Here is a 24,506-nt window from a genome sequence, read left to right as displayed (position 1 = left end):
TGCTCTGAAGAACTCCCCTGTATCCTTTCCCCTTTGCAGGAGTTTTACACTGAGCGCTTTGGGCATGAAATGGTAGAAATCATCAAAGGTTCCAACCCTGTGGACAAAGCCAAGCTGGATCCTAACAAGGTAGTTTTGCTCTTTATCATGTGTTGGGAGTGCCATGCATTAGCAAGCCAGACACTGTTGAGGGACTAGTCTGCAAATTTTGTTGGGCTGGAATAACTAAAGGGAGGAGGGGGACTTCTGGCCCATGTGGTCTGGGATTGTGTCTCATGTTCAGCAAGAAAAGAGATCTCTACAAGATTTGATGCATGCTATTCCTTCTAGGCTAAATGGCCACCTTCCTTCTCCCAGCCCCGTATATCACAATTAAAATAGGCTCTTATTTCCCCACTACTTCCATAACCCTTGGCTTGTTCATAGGAAGCTGAAATTATGGCATAACCCATGCCATAGCAATAGTTTTGGCAGCAGGTAAAGGCATTTTATTCCCGCAGACTGCTAAGGTCATTTTCATCTGCAATTCCTGCCGTTGTTGCATCCAGAATGAAGTTCCAGATAGTCGTGCCCACCAGCAGACTATTGCAGCCATTATAAGCACAGTCTGTAAAAATGTTGCCCTTCTTAAAACGTTGTGGGGACTGCCACTGCTGCAGTACCAGAGACATGGACCTGTAGTCCAGCCTTTGCAGCACCAAGGGATGCTTTCTGCCATAGTCCGTTGGCCCCAGTGTGTTTGGTAGCTTAGATGACAGTCAGGACAAGCAGACCCCTTGTGTGGCAGAGGAGAATGAGGTGATGCTGCCCCAGCTTTCTACTGACTGCCCCTGCCACCTTGTTGTCTTCCTTGCCGCAGGCATACATCCAGTTGACTTACGTGGAGCCGTTCTTCGACACGTATGAGCTGAAGGATCGTGTCACGTACTTTGACAAGAACTACAACCTGCGCACTTTCATGTTCTGTACGCCCTTCACGCTGGACGGGCGAGCGCACGGCGACCTGCATGAGCAGTTCAAGCGCAAGACTCTGCTCACCACCTCCCACGCTTTCCCCTACATCAAGACCCGCATCAATGTCATCCACAAGGAGGAGGTACTCTGGGGTGGGGGGGGGGTGGAGGCATATGAGAATCGGGAACGGGGCTGCGGGGGCTACATTTCTCAGAAATAAAAAGTGTAATTGTCAGGTGGTGGTGTGGTTGCTCGAGAGCAAACCGGCAGGACTCCAACCTGTCTTTTCCAGCTTTATTATTAGTGCAAACTATTTACAGTGCAGAGCGTCGCAAGTTCATGTCTGGATTAGTCGCTAGCAGAATCTGGGAGTGGCCGGTCCTTGTACCTCCCCCAGCATAACAGCCGTGTGACCCCCATCCTTCTCCTCCCCTCTCTGCGCCGATACCTACTGCGCAGAGTGGGCGCTGGCAAAGGGGTACTTCCCTCCCCTCCCCTTTGCTCAGGCTCCGTGCTGAGGTTCTCCCTAGCATCTCCTGGTCTCTGCACCTCCTCCCCACCGGAACTGCTTCACAAGATCTTCGGAGGTTCCCTATAACACAACTGACCTTCCACCTCTCGCCTCTGAGCTGATGGCAGTTCCCTGACAGTAGTGAAAAAATTCAGCTAAGCAAGAATCTCAAAAAAAAACACCCAAAGTCACATTTTGAGTCCCTGAGCTTGTGAGCAATGCATTCCACAATCTCAGAAACCAGAAAAAACAGTGACATGTTTTCCAGTGGGGTGGGATTCAGCATTTCTGCTAAAATGTCTCTCCCTACTCCCCTTGTGAGACTGACAAAACTCAAAATAAATAATAAACATTGCAGAATAAATTATAAAAGTGAAGCCTTGCTTGCTTGCTTGCTTGCTTGCTTGCTTGCTTGCTTGCTTGCTTGCTTAGTTACTTACTTGTTTGTTTAGATTTCATGGAATTTATTCACCACTTGATAGTAAAACAAACAGACAAACCTCAAAGCATAGTTCTTTAACTTAACGCACTGCTATTATTTTCTGCCATACAAATATTATGACTGTCTTTTGTTTCTGGTGACCAATACCATTATTTGTTTTTCATAATGTTTCATGTTACTCTTAATAAAGATTATATTACTAAGACAACAACAACCTTAAAGCAGTTTACCAAAGATAAAACAGTGAAATAAAGAAGAAATCGTAACTATACTTTAAAGCATACAAGAGTTAAAATATAAAACAGATTAAAATGACCTCAACTTTCTAAGCATACGAGTCCCACGATCTGCTTGCTCATTATGCAAAATTCACTTATCGAAACACAATGAATCATGCCCACACCTTGCTACGTGCATGGCTGATTCAGATATCTGAACAGCCAGAGTTTGCCATCTGCCTTGCTCGTTTATGCTTTCCTGGTTGGCGCCTGCCATTTCCAGGCAGAAACCATGGAGCAGAGGCGGATTTTGGGGAGAGCGACCAGTTCAGTCACACTGAGTTCAGGGGTGCCACAAGGGGTGCTACAATTATGATGTGGAATGGAAGGCAAGAGGAGGTGGGGCCACTGAATTTTGGCATGGCACGGGGCACTGCTGAAATTTGAGACCCCAAGGTTTGTCACTGCATGGAGGGAGCCAATGGAGAGCAAAATTGGATAAATCAAAATCAGGAGAGATTGGATAAATCAGTTTTTCCTTTGTCTTTCTCTTGCTAGTTGACTGCAGCCATTTTAGGAAGAAGCCATGGTAGGGAGGGGTAGAGAGATCACAGATTAGAAAAGTTCCCATAATGCTCTTATTATGTGAATGCTCAAATTCCTGGGAACGTATTGCATTTGCTAGGTGGGACTTGCATTTACAGTGGTACCTCGGGTTAAGTATTTCATTCGTTCCGGAGATCTGTTCTTAACCTGAAACTGTTCTTAACCTGAAGCACCACTTTAGCTAATGGGGCCTCCTGCTGCTGCCGCACCACTGGAGCACGATTTCTGTTCTCATCCTGAAGCAAAGTTCTTAACCTGAGATACCATTTCTGGGTTAGCGGAGTCTGTAACCTGAAGCATATGTAACCTGAAGCGTATGTAACCCGAGGTACCACTGTACAGTATATATACTCAATTTGCTTAATTTTTGCAGTTTGCAGAACTGAGCCTTTTTTTTTTTTAATGCAGAATTTAGATTGGGCCCAGAATGTCTTGTTTGGGGTTTTATATGAATGGCACATGCCCATCTCCTGACGCTTCAGCTGTGTTTCTGTTGTTTGGTCTCTTCTCCCCAGATTATTCTCATTCCCATAGAGGTGGCCATAGAGGACATGCAGAAGAAGACCCAGGAGCTGGCCTTTGCCACCCACCAAGACCCACCTGATGCCAAGATGTTGCAGATGGTGCTGCAAGGATGTGTTGGCACCATAGTCAACCAGGTAGTTGCCCACGGAATGGGAATAAGTGATTGATTTGGGGGGAAAGGGAAGCTTCCAGCCAAAGTAGCAAACCCCTTGAGACTGTGGGTCAGCAGATCACAGGCGTGGGGTGAGAACAGAAATTGATCCTGGGTCTGATGGGGGTAAGGAGTTCAGGTTAACACGGAAGTAGAGGGTAGGGGAAGGGAGCCTGAAAACAGGATAGAGACCCTTGGTGCCATTGTGATAGCTAAGAGTAGTTACTGAGTCAGAATCAATGTGGAGGGCAGTAGGAGGACTTCTCCTTGACCCCAAGCCTCTTGTGTTCCAGGGACCTCTGGAGGTGGCGCAGGTATTTTTGGCTGAGATCCCCGAAGACCCCAAGCTCTACCGACACCACAATAAGCTGAGGCTCTGCTTCAAGGACTTCACCAAGAGGTACTGCACAAGCACACCTGCCCTGAATCTGTAGCTTGAAATCCTTTTCCGCCTGTAATGCCCTTACATGGATATATCCACTCAATCTTGCTCTGCTTCAAGTGCCTTTTCGGAGAATTGAGGTTGCTTATTAGTACGTTTTGTTGTGGCTGCTGATGTCTGGCATCCTGCTGTGTTTAATTAAACACCCTGCCAAGAGCTTCCTGTCGCAATTTGAATCTTGTTGGATGCGAAGTTTCTGTTGGAAATTTAGCTTACCTTCTTTCCAGGAGAACTGAATGTCTAAATTTATGCTGAATGCTTTGAAAATGGAGGGCTAGGCTAAAAATTACTTCCTATCCCATTCCCACACATCAGCCATTGAACAGGAAGGGGCTTTGCTCCTGTTTCGTTCTCTACTTTGATCTGTGGCAGGTCCCACTAGTATTCACAGAATCATAGAGTTGGAAGGGACCCTAAGGATCATCTAGTCCAACCCCCTTCGATGCAGGAATATGCTGCTGTCCCTTATGGGGATCAAACCTGCAACCTTGGTGTTACCAGCATCGCACTGTAACCAACCGAGCCATCCAGCTGCATGATCTTGGTGCAATTCTTGTTGAGCGAGGGGGGTGGGAAAGTAGGATTATTTTTCATGAAGCTACCTATTCCTTAATTGTAAATGCAAGGGGAGACTGCGGAAAGCACCTGCAGGCTGCCTATATTATATTTCTCATTAGACTAGTATCCTGCCCTTCACCTGAAATGCCCCAAGGCATCTTAACAGAATAACAAAATACAAGAATCCAGAAAATCATTTAAAAACATTAAAATCAGTCAGTCCAACAAGAAAACCACAACACATCATCAGTAGAAATCAATATGGTGATTTCACCAGCACCTTAAAGCCTGAAGCTTGACAAAATGAGGGTGTTTTAACTGCCAGCATAGTCAACATTACTTGAATCGGATAATGTATATTCTGCCCCCTGCAACCACTTCCAGAGCAGTTTAATAGCTGGTAATAAGAATGACCACTCTTTTTTAAGAAGGTGGTGCCTTCAGAGAATATCCTGTAATTTTTAAGACTCTAAATGCTTAAAAATACCATGAAGATGTTATTTATAGTTTATTAATGGTTCAATTGTCTGCATATCTATTCAGGCAAGTTCCATTGAGTTCAGAGGGACTTACTCTCAAGTAAGTGAGCATAGGATAGCAGCTTAAGAATCATCTGAGGAGGCTGAATGGTCCTGGGGTTTCTTGTGGCAGAGAACAGACCTATGTCCCCTCTGTCCAGAGGATTGACAGTTCTAATTCCTGGTTGTGCTTCTCTTTAAACTAAGGAAATTTAGATGGTCTGCTTTTCAGCACTTTATGCCTGGAGTCTGTGCCTGGAGTGAGTGACAACTCCTTAAAGTCAGCCCTGAGCTGGTTCCACCACGAATCTCTTACTCGCTGCCAGTGTGGTGTAGTGGTTAAGAGCGGTGGACTCGTAATCTGGTGAACCGGGTTCGCTTCCCCGCTCCTCCACATGCAGCTGCTGGGTGACCTTAGGCTAGTCACACATCTCTGAAGTCTCTCAGCCCCACTCACCTCACAGAGTGTTTGTTGTGGGGGAGGAAGGGAAAGGAGAATGTTAGCCGTTTTGAGACTCCTTCGGGTAGTGATAAAGCGGGATATCAAATCCAAATCCAAACTCCTCTTTTTCTAGGTGTGAAGACGCCCTTCGCAAGAACAAGACGCTGATTGGACCAGACCAGCGGGAGTTTCTCCGAGAGCTGGAGAGGAATTACCAGCGCCTCAAGGAAGCCCTGCACCCGCTTCTCAACCGCAAGATCCCTCAACTCTACACCCCTCTGGCCCCCCATTCTGCACACAGGTGAGGGGAACTTGTTGCACAGATTCCGAAAAAGGCCGTGAGCAGAGACTCAGATCAAAGATGCTTCGATCAGACCACACAGGCAACTTTGGTGGTGACAGCTGCCAGGATTCCACTGGCCATCTACTCGTCGTTTTGGCCTCTGTCTTTCCCCCTTCAGCAAAGATCTTTATGAGAAGCCTAGAAGGGACTACTGGGGTTTCTCTGCAGACATGGCACCTCCCCAAGCCCTTGTGCTGCTCCCCAGGGCAGGAAGCTCCTGTTGGGATTTTGCCCGGATGTCTGGAAAGAAAACACAGAGCATGAGCTCCATACATTTCATTTCATTTTTTTTTTTTAAGGACATGTTCCTTCCTGAACCTGGAAGTCTATCCGCAATTTCTGCTAAATGTTGGTTTTATTCCTTTATCCCATTTATGTCGTTTTTGTTTGTTTGTTAGGAAAAGGAAGTTTTGGTCCCGGTCCTTGCTCTCAGCCCCTGGTCAGAGAGTTGGAAGGCACCAGGAGGGCACCCCAACCAGCCTCTTAAGGCAGAGCCCAGGGCCATCTGCTCACCAGCACAGTGGAAAAAACCTCTGGGGTCCCCACAATCCTGTACACCAGTTCTGAAGGGCCGTTCCCCATCCCCCAAGTATACTGCACTGCGGCACATAGCCGGTGCAGACACTTCCTTCATGTGCTTAGTTTCAGCCTAGCAGGTTTTGCTAACCAGTGGCTATAACCATTAAGCCTATAGAAGTTGCTGGACTTACAGCTCACGTCATCCTTGGCCATTGGTTATGCTGGTTTCGACATGGGAGTTAGATTCCAACATCATTTATCTGGAGGACCACCTGTCTGCCCACCCCACTCCAAATCTAAGGTGTAAATACCTTTGGGCTTTGACTCTTCAGTGGTTTAGACAATACTGAACTAAGTGGACCAGTGGTTTTTGAGCTGGCATAGGCAGCTTGCTCTGTACCTTTTATAAAGGTGGCAGTTTTTTGGAAGCTGTGCTTCAGGCTTTACTAGTGTGGCTTTTAGCCATTCAGGATGACTTAGATTTGGACAGTAAAGTGTACTGTCTTATCTGCCTGAACCTTCAGGATGAAGCCATTTGCCCTGCTGTTATCGTTCCCTCCCAATCCCCAGTTACAGAACATGCTTTTTCTTCTTCTGAGTCTTGCGCTGTGCTTGTTTCCTTCTGCCAGAAACTCCTTCAGCAGACTGAGTTTGCGGAAGACTGAAGCCTAGAAAGGGAAGCCCCCGCTGGAACGGACCACCTGAAAAACTGCAGGGACCATTCGCGGGAGTGAACTACTGGGCCTTGCATCCCCCAGGGTTGCCACCAAGCAGGATGACAGGCTGCTTGCTCTGTTCTGGGAGGCCAATGCTGAGACTTGGAGTACCCTCCCGTGTCATTCCAGGATGTGGGCCAGTCGGACACTTCAAGAGGAAGGAGACATCTCTGTGGGAGCTGGCGGTGGGAGTGATCTGGCTCCCACATTTGTGCAGCTCAGGGCTGTGCCCCACCCTCAGGAAGCCTTGCAGTCCACAGCTTTCTCGATGAAGCACCCCAGCTGTGAGACCATCTGCAGATCCTCTTCCCTAATGAACTGAAGATTTGCTTTTGCTCTCATGGGCCTTTGACTTCCACAAAGAATAGCCAGATTTGAAACTCTGGGTATGGTTGCAGTTGGAGGCCCACCCACTGTGGATTCTGTGTTGTCTTCTGTCTTGACAGCTGGGCTCAGCCCCAAAACTTAGGTTTCTCCCTTTCTCCTGATCTGTTTTTGACACTCCCCTTTTTGGCTACCAACCCCGTAGAGTTGCCAGCTATTTGTTCATGAATCAACAAGAATGACAGGACCAAGTTCTTGTTCCCATTCCTGACTGGAGAGGGTGGGGAGAAGAGAGAGAGGCAGTGGTCTCTGAGGTTGAGTTAGGGGGCTGAAACCTAGGACACCTGGGTTCGCTTCCTCACCTTTGGAGGTGAACAAGTCCTCTTGCACTCAGAGCTTGATATGTCCACCCAGTGCTTGGGCTGACTCCATACTTCCTCGTCTCTTCCGTCCACCCCCTTCCCAGGAGATCCTGACTGCCGGTTTTTATGTAGCTGGTCACCAAGAGATGGCCTTCTGCCAACTGCCTTCTGGGACCCTCAGCTTCCTCATTTGCAGCACGGGCCAAAGACCCTTCCCTATTTCACATGCCTCTTGCTATACCCTTTTCGAGGCAGGGGCTAGTATTTGCACGCACACTTGATCACAGCAGTGCCTTCTAGAGTGAGCAGAGGAGTTCTGTTCCCCTCCTTCCGCCCCCCAAAATGCCAAGGGGGAGGGGCTGTGTGTGCATTTGTTCGTTAAGAGGATGAATGAACTGTGAGCATCCCTCACCTTCGTCAGTGCCTCTCCCCACCTTCCCAAGCAAGCGGTAGTGAAGGAAAATCACCACTGCAGCCTCAAGTTGAGTTTAGACTTTGATCTCACTCTTATAGGAATGAACATCCTTCTCCTGGGGGAGTAGTGATTAGCCCCTGCCCATAGTGGCAGAGCGAAGTGTATTTGGCAGAAATGGGTGTATTCTGCTTTCTTTAACAGGGCGTGATTTGAGGATCGAGGGCAACGGCAAAATGCTCTTGTGTTTTTACTACTGGAGAGAGTAAATCCAGATTTACTTGAATGCAATGTGGAGCATTTCATCCAAATACATAGGATTAATCCAGACGATATTTCTGTATGAAATCCCTTGAGTTGGACTTTTTTTTTCCCTTGCTCAGTTTGGTGAAAGCAAAACAAGCTAGAACAAACAGATTTGTGTAAGCGGTGCTGATTCGGTTCCAAGTTTCTCCTTTTTGGTTTTCATAGATTCGTACAGGCACTGGACCAATCCAACAGGTGAAACTTCCCACTGTTTCTCTCCCTTGCTCAGTAACCCCCTTCACATAACCACCCAAAGACCTTTTAAAAAAATAAAAATAAAAATTGAAGGTTGGTGCTCTTTCCTAACAAAAGGAGCTAAGTGCTGGATTTCAGTTGCTTACTTATAACCAAAGCTGCAACAGTTCGGATTCAAAATGTCATGTTCTCATGTTTAAGAAATATCCTTCTCTCTGGATCAGAGTTCCACTCCTGTTACCTTGCTCCAGGCCAGATATTCTGGACATGGTAAATGCTACATTTGTGCTATGGCCAGGCCAATGGTAGGCAGCTGAGATTTGATTTCTGTATGTCTTGCTCCTTGGTGGAGAAGTTTGTAAACATTTTATTTATAATGCCATTAAACAAAATCCAAAGAGCCTGATTCTGTTCTTATTAATGAATAGGGTTGTGTCATTTGCTCACACTCAAGTCACCTAGGAATCTGTACTAGCTACAGTTGTGCCATAAACTTCAGAATACAAGAACTAATCCAAGAGCCTAGTGAATCCAGAGAACCCAACTTTCCATTTTTGAACTGGTCAAGTTTTAGGTCCTCATTGTTAGCAAAAACCCACGGATATGGGCAGAGTTTGCTTTGTGCTTTGAAATTTTAGGACACCCTTGGGATAGGGCTGCTGTTGTCCCCTAATCCCTGTTCCTTCTCTGTTTTGGCAGACTTGTTTTTCTAACCACTGCAAACACCCTTTCTGCTGCCATTGACAAAACTCAATGGCTCTGAATCCAAACATTTATCAAATGCAAACACTTAACTTCGGCTGTCTGTATTTTCCAGGTGCCAACTGTGGCTATATTTCTAGTGCAGCCTTTTAGCCCTCCTGCACCAATGTTTCCGAATCACAAGTGCTGCCATGCCAAGGATGGGGCATTCAGGGGCCTAGAAAAATAAGCAGAGGAATTGTTTTGAGGAGAGGCATTTGTGAACAAGGAAGCCCAAAGAGGAGGAGGAGTATGAAGCAAAAAACTTAGAGGGAAGAGGCATGCGTTACACAAAGCATTCCCAAGTACCACCTTGGTACTCTGCTGTCCAGGAACAAACAAAACAACGTGGGGCAGGAGGGCTGACAGTTACAATGGGAAGAGCTTGAATCCCAAGGTGGAAGATCCAGCTTACAGACAAGGTTTCCCAATAGCAGTGTGGGTTTGGTGCCCAGGTGCAAGGCAAAGGCGTAGCTGGTGCTCAGTGGGGCCTTGTTTGCAGGCCATGGGTTGGTTTTGCAATTGTGCCTGGGCTTCTGCAAACCATCTGGCCAACAAGCTAGTGAAAGAAGAGAGTGATGGAAGAGTTTAGCCCAAAGATAAGTGAGCCATATGAAATCCCACAGGAGAGTGCTGGGGGTACCTGCTGTCTTGCAGTAACACAGACAATTTGAAAAGAAAAGAGTACAAGGAGCTTTCATCATTGAAGCTGCCATGCAAACCTATTGGCACACTGTGGGCTCTGTAATCACACTAGACCATGCATGGCACTTTAGTGCTTTCATGGTTTCCAGAGCAGTAACTGTGCCAGCTTTTTCCATTAGAAACAACAAAGTGTGTCTATGCATATACCTGTAACTCAAGATCACACGTCTTGATGAACCCTTCTCATGGGTTGTAGTCTATCCCATAATAAATGTATACAGGTGCCACAAGGCTCTCTGCTGTTTTTAATGAGCATCCAGGCCACAGCTCAGGTGGGCAGCTGATGTTTTACTGCGTTGGGAAAACTGGGCTGATATGAAGCTATTATGCACTGGAAATGGGTGAAGGGAAGAAGAAATCCCCGTTAAGAACGCTTGAATTGTGAAAGTGTAATAGAAGGACAGGAGGCTAATGGCAAAGCCCCAGAAGGGGGCTTCTCGTGTGTCGGGAATGCGGACAGCAAATACCGTACTTTTCTGTGTATAAGACTAGGTTTTTTCCTAAGAAGTGGGTGTCATACATGGATAGTGTATAGGGTGGACGTTTGATTAGCTGCTGCCACAGCTGTAAGTGGCTGTTATTGGTTGCTGCATCAATCCGTGGTGTTGATTGGCTGATGCTCCGGCAGTTGGGCATGCAATTTGCAGCTTCTGTTGGCGATGGGACAGACAGGAGCGGATTTAGCAATGCAAGCGGGTGAGCGATTTCCAGCAACTCCCCCTCAAAATAAGCTTAGCAACTCTGGGTAATCCACCCCCCAAAAAACTCAGCAATTCTGGGTAATCCTCTGAAAGCTCAACAGCTCTTTGCCATCTCTCCCCATTTTCTTAAATTTGAATCCCCCAAAATAGGGGGTGTCTTATACATAGGGGCGTCTTATAGACGGAAAAGTACGGTACTCCAAGGCTGGGTCTGTTATTATAATAGTACCTCAATGTCCACTTGGAGAGGTCCTTCCATGTCTTGGCGTAATTCTGAAGGGACGCTTTCATATCTGGGGAGGGCCTCCTGGGTCTTGCAGGAGTTAGCATTGCTGGCCCAGAACATTTAATGGGAACCCCATGACTTTGGGATGTTTACAGCAAAAGCAGAAAATAGCATCTTGTCCTTGTCTGATTATCTTAGCAGAAATAAAACAGAACAGTGAAGGAAGCGCTTTGCTAAGGCAGCTCAGAATAGAACAGTTGTTTGGGTTCACACACAACCTGTGTTATCCCCCCCCCCCCCCCCGCACAAATTACTTTAAAAGCCAGAAGCGCCAGCAACCATGTCTAGACACTGGGAGAGAATAAGAGAATATCTGCAGAAATGTGAGCTTTCCACTACAAAGGCCTTTGCTCAGAAATTTGTAACTGCGGTGACTCCCTGCTAATAGGGACAGGAGGTAATGTTAAAATTAGTGATTTGTCTTTAAATGGGGTAATTGTGGTTTAAAAACAAAGCAGGGGTGAAAGGACTATGGACTCCTTTTGACCCCCTCTTATTCCATGAACCAGGGGACGCGGGTGGTGCTGTGGTCTAAACCACTGAGTCTCTTGGGCTTGCCGATCGGAGGTTTGGTGGTTTGAACCCCCACGACGAGCTCCTGTTGCTCTGTCCCAGCTCCTGCCAACCTAGCAGTTTGAAAGCATACCAGTGCAAGTAGATAAATAGGTACCACTGCAGCGGGAAGGTAAACAGCATTTCTGTGTGCTCTGGTTTCTGTCACAGTGTTCCATTGTGCCAGAAGCAGTTTAGTCATGCTGGCCACATGACCCGGAAAGCTGTCCATGGACAAACGCTGGCTCCCTCAGCCTAAAAGTGAGATGAGTGCCGCAACCCCATAGTCTCATCTGATTGGACTTAACTGTCCAGGGGTCCTTTACCTTTTTATCTTGTTCCATGAACCCTTTCATATTGCAACAGCAGAATGGGACAGGGACATGCTCCCGCAAGGTCCTTTGTCCCACAGTGGATGATGGAAATGTCCTCTTTGAAAAGCCAAGCAGAGGAGGACTGTCAGAAGTGGATTATTTTCCACATGCCTAAACCAAGCATGTAGAGATGTGTGCTCTTGGTCTCTCTTGCTTCCTCTTAAGCCATCACATATAGAACCCTCTGGCTGTTACTGGGTGATAGACCAAACCAATGGCTCTTAGCACTCCCTTATCACTGTGAGACTTTGGCAGGCGTGTAATTTACTTTCCACACTTAATTGTGGAGGAGAGTTAGGTTTTTTCTTTTCTTTCTTCCCTCTGTGTACATCTCATTATATTTCATTCATACTACTGGATATTTGACACCTATCTGGGTGGGGAAGAGCAAATTCACTTCACAATACAATCTCAGTCGCTTTTTAATTTGCACTGCTGGAGCACTTTTTAGGGAGGCAATGTTTTGCAAATTAACCTCTCCCCCCCCCCTTAAAAACAACAGCAACACCAAACAAGCTAAAAGCGTTTTTATGGTAATTGAAACACAGAGGGATTTAAAAATAGTCCATTTTTGAAAATGTATGCTAAAATGCTTCTTCGTTTAACCACTATTGTGCGGGATTTCTAAATATTTTAAAACTAACCGTAGGTGAAAAGGCATGTTAGTGCAAATTTTAAAAATCAACTAAAAAATCAGCCTGCTGCTAAAAGGGTACTTCAAAGGGTGCTAAGTGGGAAGGTTGAGAGATGGTGAATGGATTCACCTGCTTCACTTATCACCTCCCTGTTCATGTAAATAAGCTCTCCTGTTTCTCATAAGCAGGCCCGAGAGTGCAGTACATGGCCTCTGAACATAGCCATTATGGTCCTTGATAACCTTTAACCTTCCTCATGAATCTGTCTGTAATATTTTGATATCTTTTTATCGTGGAGACCTGGATGCGCTCCAGAATTTGGCACTGCAAGGGCAACAGAAAGATCAAATGTCAATTTGTATTGTATCAAAAAGGGAAGTAACATACTTACCAAAGATGTTTGAACAGAGGAAAGAGTTAAAAAAACAATTGTTCCAAAAGCATGCCTGAAAACACAGAAAAAGTAAGGAAAGAGAAATGCGGGGAGGCAGGCGGGGGTGATGTTGGCTGAATGAGAGAACAGGGAAGATTAGACTGAAGGATCTGCTTGTTTTGGAACAAGGGATTCAGAAAAGGAGAAGGGAGTTTGGGTAGCAATTTTGGAGAGTTTTGGCAGAGGCAAATCTAGGCTTTATTTCATTCGGGTAAAAGACCCCATTTGCTACACACACACCCCCACATAGGGTTGCCATATTTCAAAAAGTAAAAATTCCTGACACCTGCAAAAATAGTGATTTTATGCGCTTTGAGCTGTTTCCACTGCTTTTTCCATCGCATTGCCATACATCCGGGTATTCCCTGACATTTTGCTATTTTTACACCCAAAAACCAGGACATGCACACACACAGGCTGGGAGCCTCAATGGTACCCCTCTGGAGGCTTCACCCAGGGCAAAAAAAAAAAAACCAGCTAGCGCCCCGCACGGTAGCTATGACTCTGGCTTTGGAAAAGTTGTTAGGTAAGAACCAGAAGAGAGCCAGGAGGAGACTTTGGGGTAACAACTGAGAATAAAAGCCCAGTTTTTTTGCGGTGAGTGGCTACAGATAGTGAGGGAAGGAGGATCTGAGTTTGGGGGCTGAAAAACAGTGGAAAGAGGGAATGAGCACAGATAAGGAGAGGAGAGAGCTGATTCCCACCCCACCCCCCAAGCTGACAGGGTGGGGTGAGGAACAGGAAATGTGGAAAGAATTATATATCCTTAGGGACTCCAAAGATTGATAAGGTGAAATGCATCACTTTTTATGTTCAAGATGCACTAAAGACAAAGATTGCTAATCCTGACTTCCTGGCAGTGAGCGGGCGTTAAAAGTTTTCAAATGGTGCCAGCCAAGAAAGGGGCATCCTACATGCCAGGGAAATGACTTCCAAAAAATGCATCTTATTTCGCTTTACAGGTAGGATGGGAAGAAAGAGGTTGGCATACCCTTTGGGCTCATTTGGTGAGAACCCCAGACCATTGAAACTATTTGATTAGGTGCAAAAATAGAGTGACATTTTAGGTGATCGTACCTTGTGTAACTGGGACGCGGGTGGCGCTGTGGGTTAAACCACAGAGCCTAGGCCTTGCCAATCAGAAGGTTGGCAGTTCGAATCCCCGCGACGGGGTGAGCTCCCATTGCTTGGTCCCAGCTCCTGCCAACCTAGCAGTTCAAAAGCACATCAAAGTGCAAGTAGATAAATAGGTACCACTCTGGCGGGAAGGTAAATGGCGTTTCCATGCGCTGCTCTGGTTCGCCACAAGCGGCTTAGTCATGCTGGCCACATGACCCGGAAGCTGTATGCCGGCTCCCTCGGCCAATAAAGCGAGATGAGCGCCGCAACCCCAGAGTTGGTCACGACTGGACCTAATGGTCAGGGGTCCGTTTACCTTTACTTTTACCTTGCATAACACTTCTAGAAGGAGCCCAATGTTCTTTTGTTTGCTTTAAATGTACAAATGATGGAGGCTGATGTGCAGGAGAGAGCAACCCAAGTGTTTAGCAGGAGGTGTTGCAACTCAGCTTGCTGGGAATGCAGTCTGCTTGCGTTCCCCCAGGACAAACTTGAGCTTCCTTTTCAGGTAAAGGCTACCGTAGCAAAAGCTGGATTTTTTGGTGTACTACGTAACAGATGTCTGTCCTGAAAGCTGGAATATCATGCCTCCCACTGTCCTAACCACTGACTGAGAAACAAAACAAAGCACCAAGGAAGAGCATTGCCAGTGATTTCCATATTTGTCAAGGATGTTTTTAGAAAACAGAGCCTTGGTTTTGAATTAGTGGGAAGCCACACCCTACCCTAACAATCTTTAGGCTGCAATCTTAAACATGCTGGTTTGGAAGGAAGGCAGGAAATCTCCCTGGAATCCATGGCCCATAAGATTAGGTCATGTAGCCTAGTGGACATGACTGCTTGGAAGGGATTGTGTGTAACGGGGTACGTCCCCAGATACACCAATCTGCTTTATGGTAGCCATTTCAGCCCAGAACTTCAGGAACCGCCACTGTGATAGCAGAAATCACTCCAGGAAACTCAGATTTTAATCTGGGGACATGTACTGCATAGTATTCTTCATGAGGGTGGAGAGGCTCAACCAGCTTTCTTCTCAGACCCTCCAAGTGTCCCTATTTTCCAGGGGCGTCCCTGATTTAGAGAAGCTGTCCTGGTTTCATATTTGATCCTGGAATGTCCCACTTTCCCTTAGGATGTCCCTATTTTCATTGGAGAAATGTTGGAGGGCATTATGGAGTTATCCGACTCCTGAGCCGTCTGAAGGCAATCCTATATAGGGAAGGGGTTTGGGGTTTTTTAATGTTTTATTGTGTTTTTGTATATGTTGGAAACTGCCTAGAGTGGCTGGGGCAACCCAGTAAGATGTCTGGAGTATAAATAGTAAAATTATCATTATGGAATGGGACGTCCCTATTTTCATCGGAGAAATGTAGGAGGGCATGTTCACGCCTTTCATGAAAGCGTGTTTAGAAATATGAGATGGATGCTATAAGGTAGACTTGTCACTTTTTAGCCCCACTGCGATTTCTACAGTAAATGCTCTTGTTCTTCCTGAAGGAACGACAGGCTTATTAACTACGAACTACAAAAATTGGGATCCCCTCCAAACCTGTGCCAGAATGACACCCAATGTAAAATGAGCATCTCATTTGCTCATGTTATTTTCCCTCCTCCCCTGTTATTGAATGAATCACTTCCTAGCAGCTGTCTGCTCAATCTGTGCCCTCCCTTTGGGTGACATTCATGGGGTGACCACTTCCTGCCTGCTGCCCCAACTCTCTCCTACCCACTACCAATGTATCGATAAGAGGAGGGGGAAGCTGCCCCACCACAATCCCCTTGGGGTGAGCTCAAGAGGAACTGCTCTGATACAAAGGCATGCTAGCTGCTGGCGACTGGCTGGGAGGAACTGAACGGTTATCCAAATCACGAGACTGCCCACGCTCTCCCTTCTTCGGTGTCTGCTGAGCTCTGTGTTTGGGGCAACCGCTGAATATCACAGATGTAATGGAATTGGAAATCTTTACAGGAAGGGCCAGGCCATTAAAAGGCCTACAGGGACTATTTTGTGACTCGGGGGACTTCTGCCAGCTGATCTACCTCCCAGCTTGTGAGAAGCTGTAAGGAGACCAGACCAACAAGCTTGTTGACCTGAAGCCAAGACTTCAATTATGGTCAGATGCATTAAGGACTGAAAGAAGGAAGTTGTCCTGGCTCAGTTAAGGGTTGGGCAGAAAGTTCCTTACCATCAGCATGAATTGAGGAGGAAGGTCCCACCCATATACATGCCTTGTGTCGTTCCTCTCCCTGTTAAATGCATCTTGCCGGAGTGCCCACTATTCTCAAGTGCACAGCAGTTCTGCAGGCGTGAGGAACCCATGGTCCCTCCAAAAGTTCCTGGACTTGCAGCTGCCGTCATTCTTGGCCATGGGCCATTGGCCATGCTGGCTAGGCCTGATGTGTAAAGGTAAAAGGTAAAGGGACCCCTGACCATTAGGTCCAGTCGTGACCGACTCTGGGGTTGCGGCGCTTATCTCGCTTTATTGGCCGAGGGAGCCGGTGTACAGCTTCCGGATCATGTGACCAGCATGACTAAGCCGCTTCTGGTGAACCAGAGCAGCACGTGGAAATGCCATTTACCTTCCCGCCGGAGTGGTACCTATTTATCTACTTGCACTTTGACATGCTTTCAAACTGCTAGGTTGGCAGGAGCTGGGACCGAGCAACGGGAGCTCACCCCATCGTGGGGATTCGAACCACCAACCTTCTGATCAGCAAACCCTAGGCTCAGTGGTTTAACCCACAGTGCCACCCGCGTCCCTTAGGCCTGATGTGAGCTGGGACCAAGCAACATATTGAGGCCCCCGCATTCCCCATCTCTGCCTTTCTGCATACCCAGTTCTTTGTTTCTGAGTGACAAGATTGGTCAACAAGCTTTATTTGGGTCCCTGAGCTCTAGTGAATGGCTGTCTTCTTGTCAAGACCGTTCAAATTATTAGGAACAAATCACTTACAAAGGAACTCTCCCATGTGTGCAACTAGGCTAGAGCACAGCGCATACAGTATGTGCCCAAGCTGCCATTGTGCCATAAACTTTGCTATACCAACTTAACTGCCCTCCTCTGGTCCATTTGCCTCCTCCTGAAAATGGTGGGCAATGGCAGGTTGTAGTCTGCCTGGAAGTGATAGAAGCTGTTGCTAGGCAGACATTTCCCCTCCCCAACCCAGCCCTCCACACTGCCTTTGCAAGAGGCTGCCACTTTGGTTGTGCATGTATATTTCCTGAGTACGGTTCAAGTTGTGAACTGACTCCACCAAAGGGTCCTGCAGCTGAGCTGATATGAAAGTTATTTTTGTGGTGTTAGAGCTGCGGAGGCTTTTACACATGTGCAAAACATCCTTTGATGTTTCAGCAATCAAGTAAAGCAAGTGTGTGTGTGTGAACTTTCTCCCTGGAGGCTACTTTGTCAACTCTTGCTGTGCACTAAATTTAGCATTTCAGGGGGTGGGGGAACATGCATCTCCCCTGAAAGCTAGCGCTCTCCTTCTCAACTGATCTGACTTGAGCAACAACCTATTTCTCTGCCATTCTTAAGCTTCGTGTGACTCCCTCTCCTAGGTTTATTCTTTAGATGGTTCTTCCTATTTTCTTTTCACGTGAGAAGAGAAGGTGCTTGAGAAGCTTCCACATTAAAACACAGCTCTTTCTGCACCCTTCTGCGGAGAGAGCCACCACAGCGCCATGATCGATATGCCAGCACAACAGTTCTGACAGTTAATATGCCCAGGGCACATAGCTTAAAGGGGTGGAGTTGTGAGCAGGGGGCACACTGCTTATGCCATATTACAAGCAGGGCACTTTCCGAGTCCAGTCCGAGGTCGAGGGTGTGGTATGGAGGCAGTCCATCGAAGCTGAAGCAGGGTCCAAGGAGGGAAATTGGGTGAGGTCAGGAGCTCCGGCAGGACAGGGTGCAGACAGGAACTGGCCACCAACAATGTTGCTCCCTCAACTTGGGACTGGGGCTGGCTGGCTTTTATCTGCCCTGAGGCATAGGGCGGCCCCGGTCCACTGGTCACTCACCTCTCCAGGCCTGGAGGCGAGCACTCTTCCTGCGGGAACTTAGTTCCCTCCGCCTCTCTGCCCTGAGCCTCTGAAGCTCAGGAGAGGCTGGAGGGTCACGTCAGCTTCCTCTGAGGGGGCCGAGAGTGGAGCAGCTGCAGGCAATGGAGCCAGAGCAGACTCAGCAGGTACTTGCACTTGAGGAGCCAGCACAGGTAAGGACCCTTCGGGCTCAAGCCCCAGCCCCGGCTCAGCTGGTTCTGGAGGCGAGGAATCCTGTGCAGGCTGGGATTCCTCAGGTTCAGCCTCTGAGTCCGAATCCCAGGCCATCACACACAGTCAGTGCGGACAATACTGAGCTAGAACAGTGTTTCCCAAACGTGGGTCTCCACCTGGGTGTTTTTTTACTACAGTTCCCATCATCCCTGACCACTGGTCCTGCGACCTTTGGATGATGGGAGCTGTAGTCCAAAAACAGGTGGGACACCCAAGTTTGGGAAACACAGAGCTGGAGGGACCCCCCATGGTCTCACGGGGCTCGGCGTTCCCACGAGCGCGCAAACAACCAGGCAGAAGACGACGCCCGGCTTGGATGGGCCCCTCTCTGGCCCGATCGGGTCGGCATAAGGAGGCGCCGTCCGTCCGTCCGCTCCGCTCGCGGGGCAGCTTCGCTTCTCCTCCTCCTCCTCGCCGCTGCCCTTCCGACGGCGGGGGCGGGGCTTCGGCGGGAGGGGCGTGGTCTCAGCGGGAGGGGTGGAGCCTCGCGCGGGGACCCCGCTGGGCGGGCGAGGCAGCTTCTCCAGCGCGGAGCCGAGAGGAGAAGGTACCTCGGGGGAAAGGATGCTCCGCTAACCCCGCTACCCCTCTCCCCCTCCCGCTCCGGGGGCGCCGCTCCTCCCCAGGCGCCTCCCCAAACTTCGGCACCTTCTCAACGGCCTTTCCCCTCCCTTTTCTCTCTCCCCCCTTTTCCTCTCTCTGCCCCCATCCCGCCCCTCGGACTCTAGGAAGGGACCCCAACAAGGCGGCTCAGGGAAGGCAAGAGACGGGCAGCCCTCCGCCCCGCGCGCGCCTCGCTCCCGGTAAGTCCTGAGGGGACGAAGTTGGCGCCCTCAGTCTCCTCAGCTGGCTTCTTTTATTTCGTTTAAAAAGGGGGGGGGTTGCCCATTGCCTCAAAAGCCCAGACAAAGCGAAAGACACCCCTCCCCGCGCTGAGGGAAGAAGACGCTACCCAACCCCCCCCCGTTTTAATTTGGTTTAAACCGCTGCTTCTCTCCCCCCCCCTCCGCGCGCGCGTTCCATGTGTGCGAGGGAAGAAATAGCCGGAGCGAAGGAACAAATGACATCTGTGTAGCTGCCTCTCTCTCTCTCTCCCGCCCTCGCTGCCTCGCCCGCCTTTCGGGCGGGGGGGGGGGTTGGGGGGTTTGGCGTCCAGCTGTTGGCCATTAGCGAGAGCCGCCCTCGCTGGGCTGGCAGGCAGAACTCGGCTTCTTCAAGTTGTTTTTCCGCGCCGCGCCACCCACCCCACCCAACTCCTCGCTTGGGGACCTCCGGGGAGGGCAGCTTGGCATCGGCGCGCGCTCTCTGCCCGCAAGAATCGGTGGGGCAGCAGGGACAAACAGACGGGAGTGGGGGGGGGTTGGCACCCGGAGGAGGGGGAAGGCCCACGGTCAAATCTCTGGCCAAGATCTGGAGGAATGGGAGGGGGGTGTCGGTTGGGCTCCCCGGAAAATAGCCAGCGGGGCGGACGGGGGTGGGCTGGTGCAGAGAGAGAAGCATAATTGAGAACATCTGGATAGCCATCCTGCAGGAAACCAGAGCAGGCTGGCTAGCTCCATATCCCACCTCCAGCAGCCTTGGGAGAGAAGGGCATTCAGCGCCTTGCAAGCAAGTCCTGCTGCCTCCTTGGGGGCCCCTGGGCTTGCTGAGCAACAGGAAGCTTGGACCAGGACCTTTATCAAAAGCCCTCTCCAATTTTTGAGCGCTCTCTCCACCTGTTGGCAGCGAGTCTTGCAGGCTGGGTGTGAACCCTTTCCAACTTGAGCAGGCGCTCAGTCAAGCTAAGACACACCAGGTGCACCCTGAAATACCAAACTGCTGGTGATCTTGATGGGCTGAGACTGTGTAGGTCGAGGTGCAACAGACCTGAGGCCCTCCAGGTGTTGCTGCACCCTAGCTCCCATCAGCACCCCCCAGACAGCATGGCCAGTGGCCAGGAATGGTGAGAACTGGAGTCCAGGAAGATGCAGCCGGGACCAGAATTTTCATCTTGGTTGCAGAGGGGACTTTGGTATACAGCGGTACCTCGGGTTAAGTACTTAATGTGTTCCGGAGGTCTGTTCTTAACCTGAAATTGTTCTTAACCTGAAGCACCACTTTAGCTAATGGGGCCTCCTGCTGCCGCCGCACCGCCGGAGCATGATTTCTGTTCTCATCCTGAAGCAAAGTTCTTAACCCAAGGTACTATTTCTGGGTTAGTGGAGTCTGTAACCTGTACCACTGTATTGCAGAGATCCTATGGCAGAGCGAGGGATGTAGTGTGTCTAAAGCAACACTGTAGGATGCCTAACACCTTCATAATGCTCCTGTTAGTGTAGAGGCCAGGAAACCCAGAGTCTGTGGGTCTGTGTAAGAGTGGTTTTTCTCCTGCTGCAATGTTGCCCCCAGCTGTAGTCCTTATTTTGTACCCAATGGAGTGGGTGGTAGTTGCTCACCAGCAAAAGCAAAAATAAAGGGGTGCATTTTGGGAAACATTTTTTTGGGGGGGGGTGTTGCTAAACCTTCCTGCTGTCCTAGTGAACAGAGAGGGGCGTTTGGTCATCTTTCAGCTGTTTACAATATTCCAGATCGAGACAACGTAAAATGTCTGTGGGCAGCCTTGAGTCTCCTGGCATAGCCCCTCCTAGTGGCTGCCAGAACATTGAGAGAGTTGGGATGGAATGCTGGGAGCTGGCTTCTGGGTCGAGATCCTGCTACAGAACCCTCTCCCACTTACTTATGCACAGTTCTGTGAACCCAGCTGCATCAGCATGCACTGCCATTGTTCTATCGCAACCTTATCCTCTGGGTAGCTTTGGAGGCCCTGTTGCAGAAGGAAGCTGTTTGGAGTAATGCAGACCTGAAAATGGTCCCCAGTGGAGTTTCATGGTGTAAAGCTAACAGACATGTAAAGCAAGTTTCCCCAGGATACAATCAAGTGTTCACTTGGGAGAGAAGCTTAGTGCTGGCAGAAACTAATTTTTAGGGGGTGTAAGGGAAATGCCTCGCCCAGGCCTTGTTGTAGAATAGCCCCCCAAAACACTACATTCCTCTTATGCGAAGGAGGGTCTCTTCTTGACTGTAGTGTTGCAACAAAATATTATTGGTTCAGAATGTGCCTCTGCTCTGCTCTGCAGGCAGGGAAGGCAAGGCAGGAGGCAGGGAAGACAGACTGACATAGGATATGGGGCTGGGCCAAGCTGCAGGGGGAGCGGGAGAACCAGAGGGTGGGAGCGTACAGATGCGTCACCCCTACAGAACACCCAGATGCTTTGCAAGGGCTGTGGTTTATTGCTCTCGCTTGCTGTTATCAAACCGTGGAAGCTTGTCCTTTGCAAGTCTCTTGCAAATTGTTTGTTCAAGTGCTAAAATGCCTCCTCATTGATGTTGCTTCTTGCCACTGTGAACCTTGCACATGCCCCCAAATAAAGAGTTAAGAGTTACCACGATGAGTTGGATTTGGAAGAGTTTTTCTGTTTCTATCCCTTGTTTCTGTCCCTTTCCTTGTCTTTGGACATGATACTGTAGGCTTGTATTGTCTTCAGAGGAAGGAGAAAGAAGTTACAATTGTGGGTCATGAGTATTGCCTTATTATCCCAAGAACAAATGAGAAAGAAAGGGAGAGAGATGCATATAGCCTTCTAGCCTGTGGGCCAAATTAAGTCTGCCAGCGGTCCTAATTTGGCTTGCACAGTCCGCCCCGCCAGTGGCATAGCGTGGGGGGTGCAGGGGGGGCCGGCCGCACCGGGCGCAACATCTGGGGGTTAGGGTTAGGGGGCGCAAATCCACAGGTTAGGAGGCACAAATTACTTGCCTTGCCCCGGGTGCTGACAACCCACATTACGCCACTGCGCCCCGCTATACCCACTTGGCATCATATGACAGTCAGGTGGGGCAGGAGTACACTCTCAGGAGTTCTTCTGCAAGTGGGCAGGCCTTGCATTTAGTTGACACTTTTCACCTTTGGCACCAAACACAAGCCCCCTCGCTGAGAATGATCCAGCAGGGGATCACAGTCAGAGGGCTAGCATTTGATGCAGAATTCAAGCTGGGGCTGCAAAGGAGGAAGAGAGGAATTCAGAGTGTGCTCTCAGAACTTCCTTTAAAGTTGGATCATGTTAGGCTGCCTGTCAAAGTGGCCCATGGAGGACGGGCCAGTTCTCGATCCAATGTGTCAGCCGGATGCAGTTCCCCACTTTAGCTCTAACGCTGCTGCTGCTGCTGCTGTAGATTTTCAGGAACCAATGGGCAAGAAGTAGGAGAATAGCAAGTATTGACACACACACCCCCCCCCCCCGGAGGAGTAAAACCTGCCTGCCACCACCTTGCTTGGTATTTGTTTTGGGCAGGGTCTCTGGCAAGGTGGAGAAGTCTCTTTTCTCAGTCCCAGGACTTAGTGTGTCATGCAGAAAGAGTGGACAGGAAGGGACATTTATCACTGACACCTGGGATTCTGGAGCAGGACTCCCAGTTTGCAGAATGCCTGGAATTGAAGGTTCTGATCTCTATAAAAAAGGTGAAGCAATTGAATGTGTGTGTGTCCTTTGAAGCATGCTTTTGGGATGCCTTGGCACAGATATCTTTGTGATGCCTGGTGTGATTCTCATTAACTACTTTCCACTCCTGACTCAACCATAGACTTGCTCTGTGGCTTAAGAGACCTTTCCTCCCACCCAGCTTCTGAGAAGGGAATAAGCATGGCTGGCTGGCTGGCTGCCCTCTGGGCTGCTGTGGGGGTGGACGATTGGCGTACGGAAGTGCCTTCCTTGAAGATAGGAGCAGTGCAGGTGGGATTCACAATGTGCAGTAAACTGACAGCCTCCAGTTGGTCAACAGCGTCAGTGACTGTTCCTGGCCAGATAATCACAGTGCCATTGGTGGGAAGTCTTCAAGTAGAGGCTGATGCTCTAGCTCTGGATTCTCTACGTATTTGGACAGGAGTTGGACTAGCTAACCCCCAAAGCTTCCCCCCTCCTCCTCTGGTGTTAGCCTGTTAGATATTAGTGGTACAGAGAGTTTTGAGGCACCCTCCTAGTGTCTGGACACACACCCGCAATATCCTTTTGGTCCAATGATGTGCATCTTAGTGTGGTTCGGGAATGCAGCTGCCTCTGGCTTGGATAATACCTGCCTGGTAGCATTTTGGAGAAGGAAGCTGGTCATGCTGCACTTTCAAGGCTGGATCCACCTGTCTCCTTCCAGCTGTTGTTGGGCTTGAACGCCCATCATCCTGGGATCACTGGCCATGTTTGCCAATACATGGTAGCTGACGTAGCCTCATGCTGTGTTGTGCCCTCCTGGGGACATGGTGATAAAGATGGTGGCAGTGGGGTCTTTCGTGAGAAAGCAGGTATGTCTGGAGCAGTAGTTTGTGTCCTGGCCTCACCCTGTTCTTGTGACCTGCAGATATCCCCTACTGTGTGAGGAGCAGGATCACAGCTGGGGGAGCGGGGGGTGGGATATGAGCCGATTAGAGAGTGATTAAGAATTAACTAATTAATGGTCTTCTGTGGATGGCTTGAAGGTCTAATTGAGCCTGGCTCATTGGTGGTGACAGGCAGTGGCTGTAGAAAGCCCTTTTGCACACACATACGACTGTAAAATGAAGAGGAGGAGGCTTTTGGGTTTTCACTGTGTGTGTGTGCTCTGTCCTGTGTCTTATCTGACAAAATGATGCAGTCTCTCTGATTCTCAGGGCATGAGAATTAGCCACACCAAATTCTCCAGCGAGAGGAGAAGGGCTCTCAAAGTGTCACTCTGGCCCAGCATTTGAAATTTGTCAGGCGCCAGGTACATTTTGAACCTGGCTATCGGCCACTTGCGACCAAGTGAATATGCCCAGGTACCAGGGTGGCACTTGACACCTCCACCACCTGGAGGTGCCTGCCTGGGGATCCTTGGATCGTGACTGTTTTTATACACTAGCAACGTATCCTGTAGAATTCTATCTGCTATATTTTATCTGCACAATCAGAATGGATTTCAGGAACCCCAAAGTCGTATCTGGCCCCAAAATGGCAACTAGGCATTCCATTTTGGCAAATGTAGCCCTGGTTTAAGGAGCCATTTGGCGCCTAGCTCATATATCTAAATTTCTAACAGCGCTTTGGCCCAGAAGCTGTCCTTTCTCAGATAGATCTTTGCAGAAAGCAGCCAGTAAC

The 24,506-nt window shown here is 48.9% G+C and overlaps 2 protein-coding genes across 13 annotated transcripts in view; both read left to right on the top strand.

Annotated features, from left to right (window-relative positions):
- The window catches only part of DOCK6 (dedicator of cytokinesis 6), a 99,379-nt gene extending 90,434 nt beyond the window's left edge, over positions 1 to 8,945 (top strand). For all 8 annotated transcript variants that reach the window (XR_014559303.1, XR_014559304.1, XR_014559305.1 and 5 more), the window contains 6 exons: positions 40 to 129; positions 860 to 1,096; positions 3,247 to 3,390; positions 3,701 to 3,807; positions 5,501 to 5,668; positions 6,859 to 8,945. Coding sequence is in view for 3 of the 8 variants with exons in the window: in XM_083718165.1 (XP_083574291.1) it covers positions 40 to 129; positions 860 to 1,096; positions 3,247 to 3,390; positions 3,701 to 3,807; positions 5,501 to 5,668; positions 6,859 to 6,901 (789 nt within the window). In the remaining 5 variants the exon portion in view is untranslated. The remainder of the gene's footprint in view (positions 1 to 39; positions 130 to 859; positions 1,097 to 3,246; positions 3,391 to 3,700; positions 3,808 to 5,500; positions 5,669 to 6,858) is intronic.
- Positions 8,946 to 18,860: 9,915 nt separating this feature from the next.
- The window catches only part of KANK2 (KN motif and ankyrin repeat domains 2), a 79,528-nt gene continuing 73,882 nt past the window's right edge, over positions 18,861 to 24,506 (top strand). The window contains exons 1-3 of one of the 5 annotated variants that reach the window (XM_083718598.1): positions 18,862 to 18,913; positions 19,095 to 19,169; positions 20,092 to 20,161. The gene's annotated coding sequence lies outside the window, so the exon portion shown is untranslated. Of the gene's footprint in view, positions 19,170 to 20,091; positions 20,162 to 24,506 lie in introns of all 5 variants that reach the window. The other 4 variants (XM_083718596.1, XM_083718597.1, XM_083718595.1 and 1 more) reach the window with 4 other exon arrangements.

The sequence above is a fragment of the Podarcis gaigeae genome (assembly GCF_964106915.1).
Source record: "Podarcis gaigeae genome assembly, chromosome: 17".
In the NCBI taxonomy this organism is placed as follows: Eukaryota; Metazoa; Chordata; class Lepidosauria; order Squamata; family Lacertidae; genus Podarcis; species Podarcis gaigeae.
The sequence above is the reverse complement of the archived record's forward strand: the minus strand, read 5'-3'. Positions and strand labels throughout refer to the sequence as shown.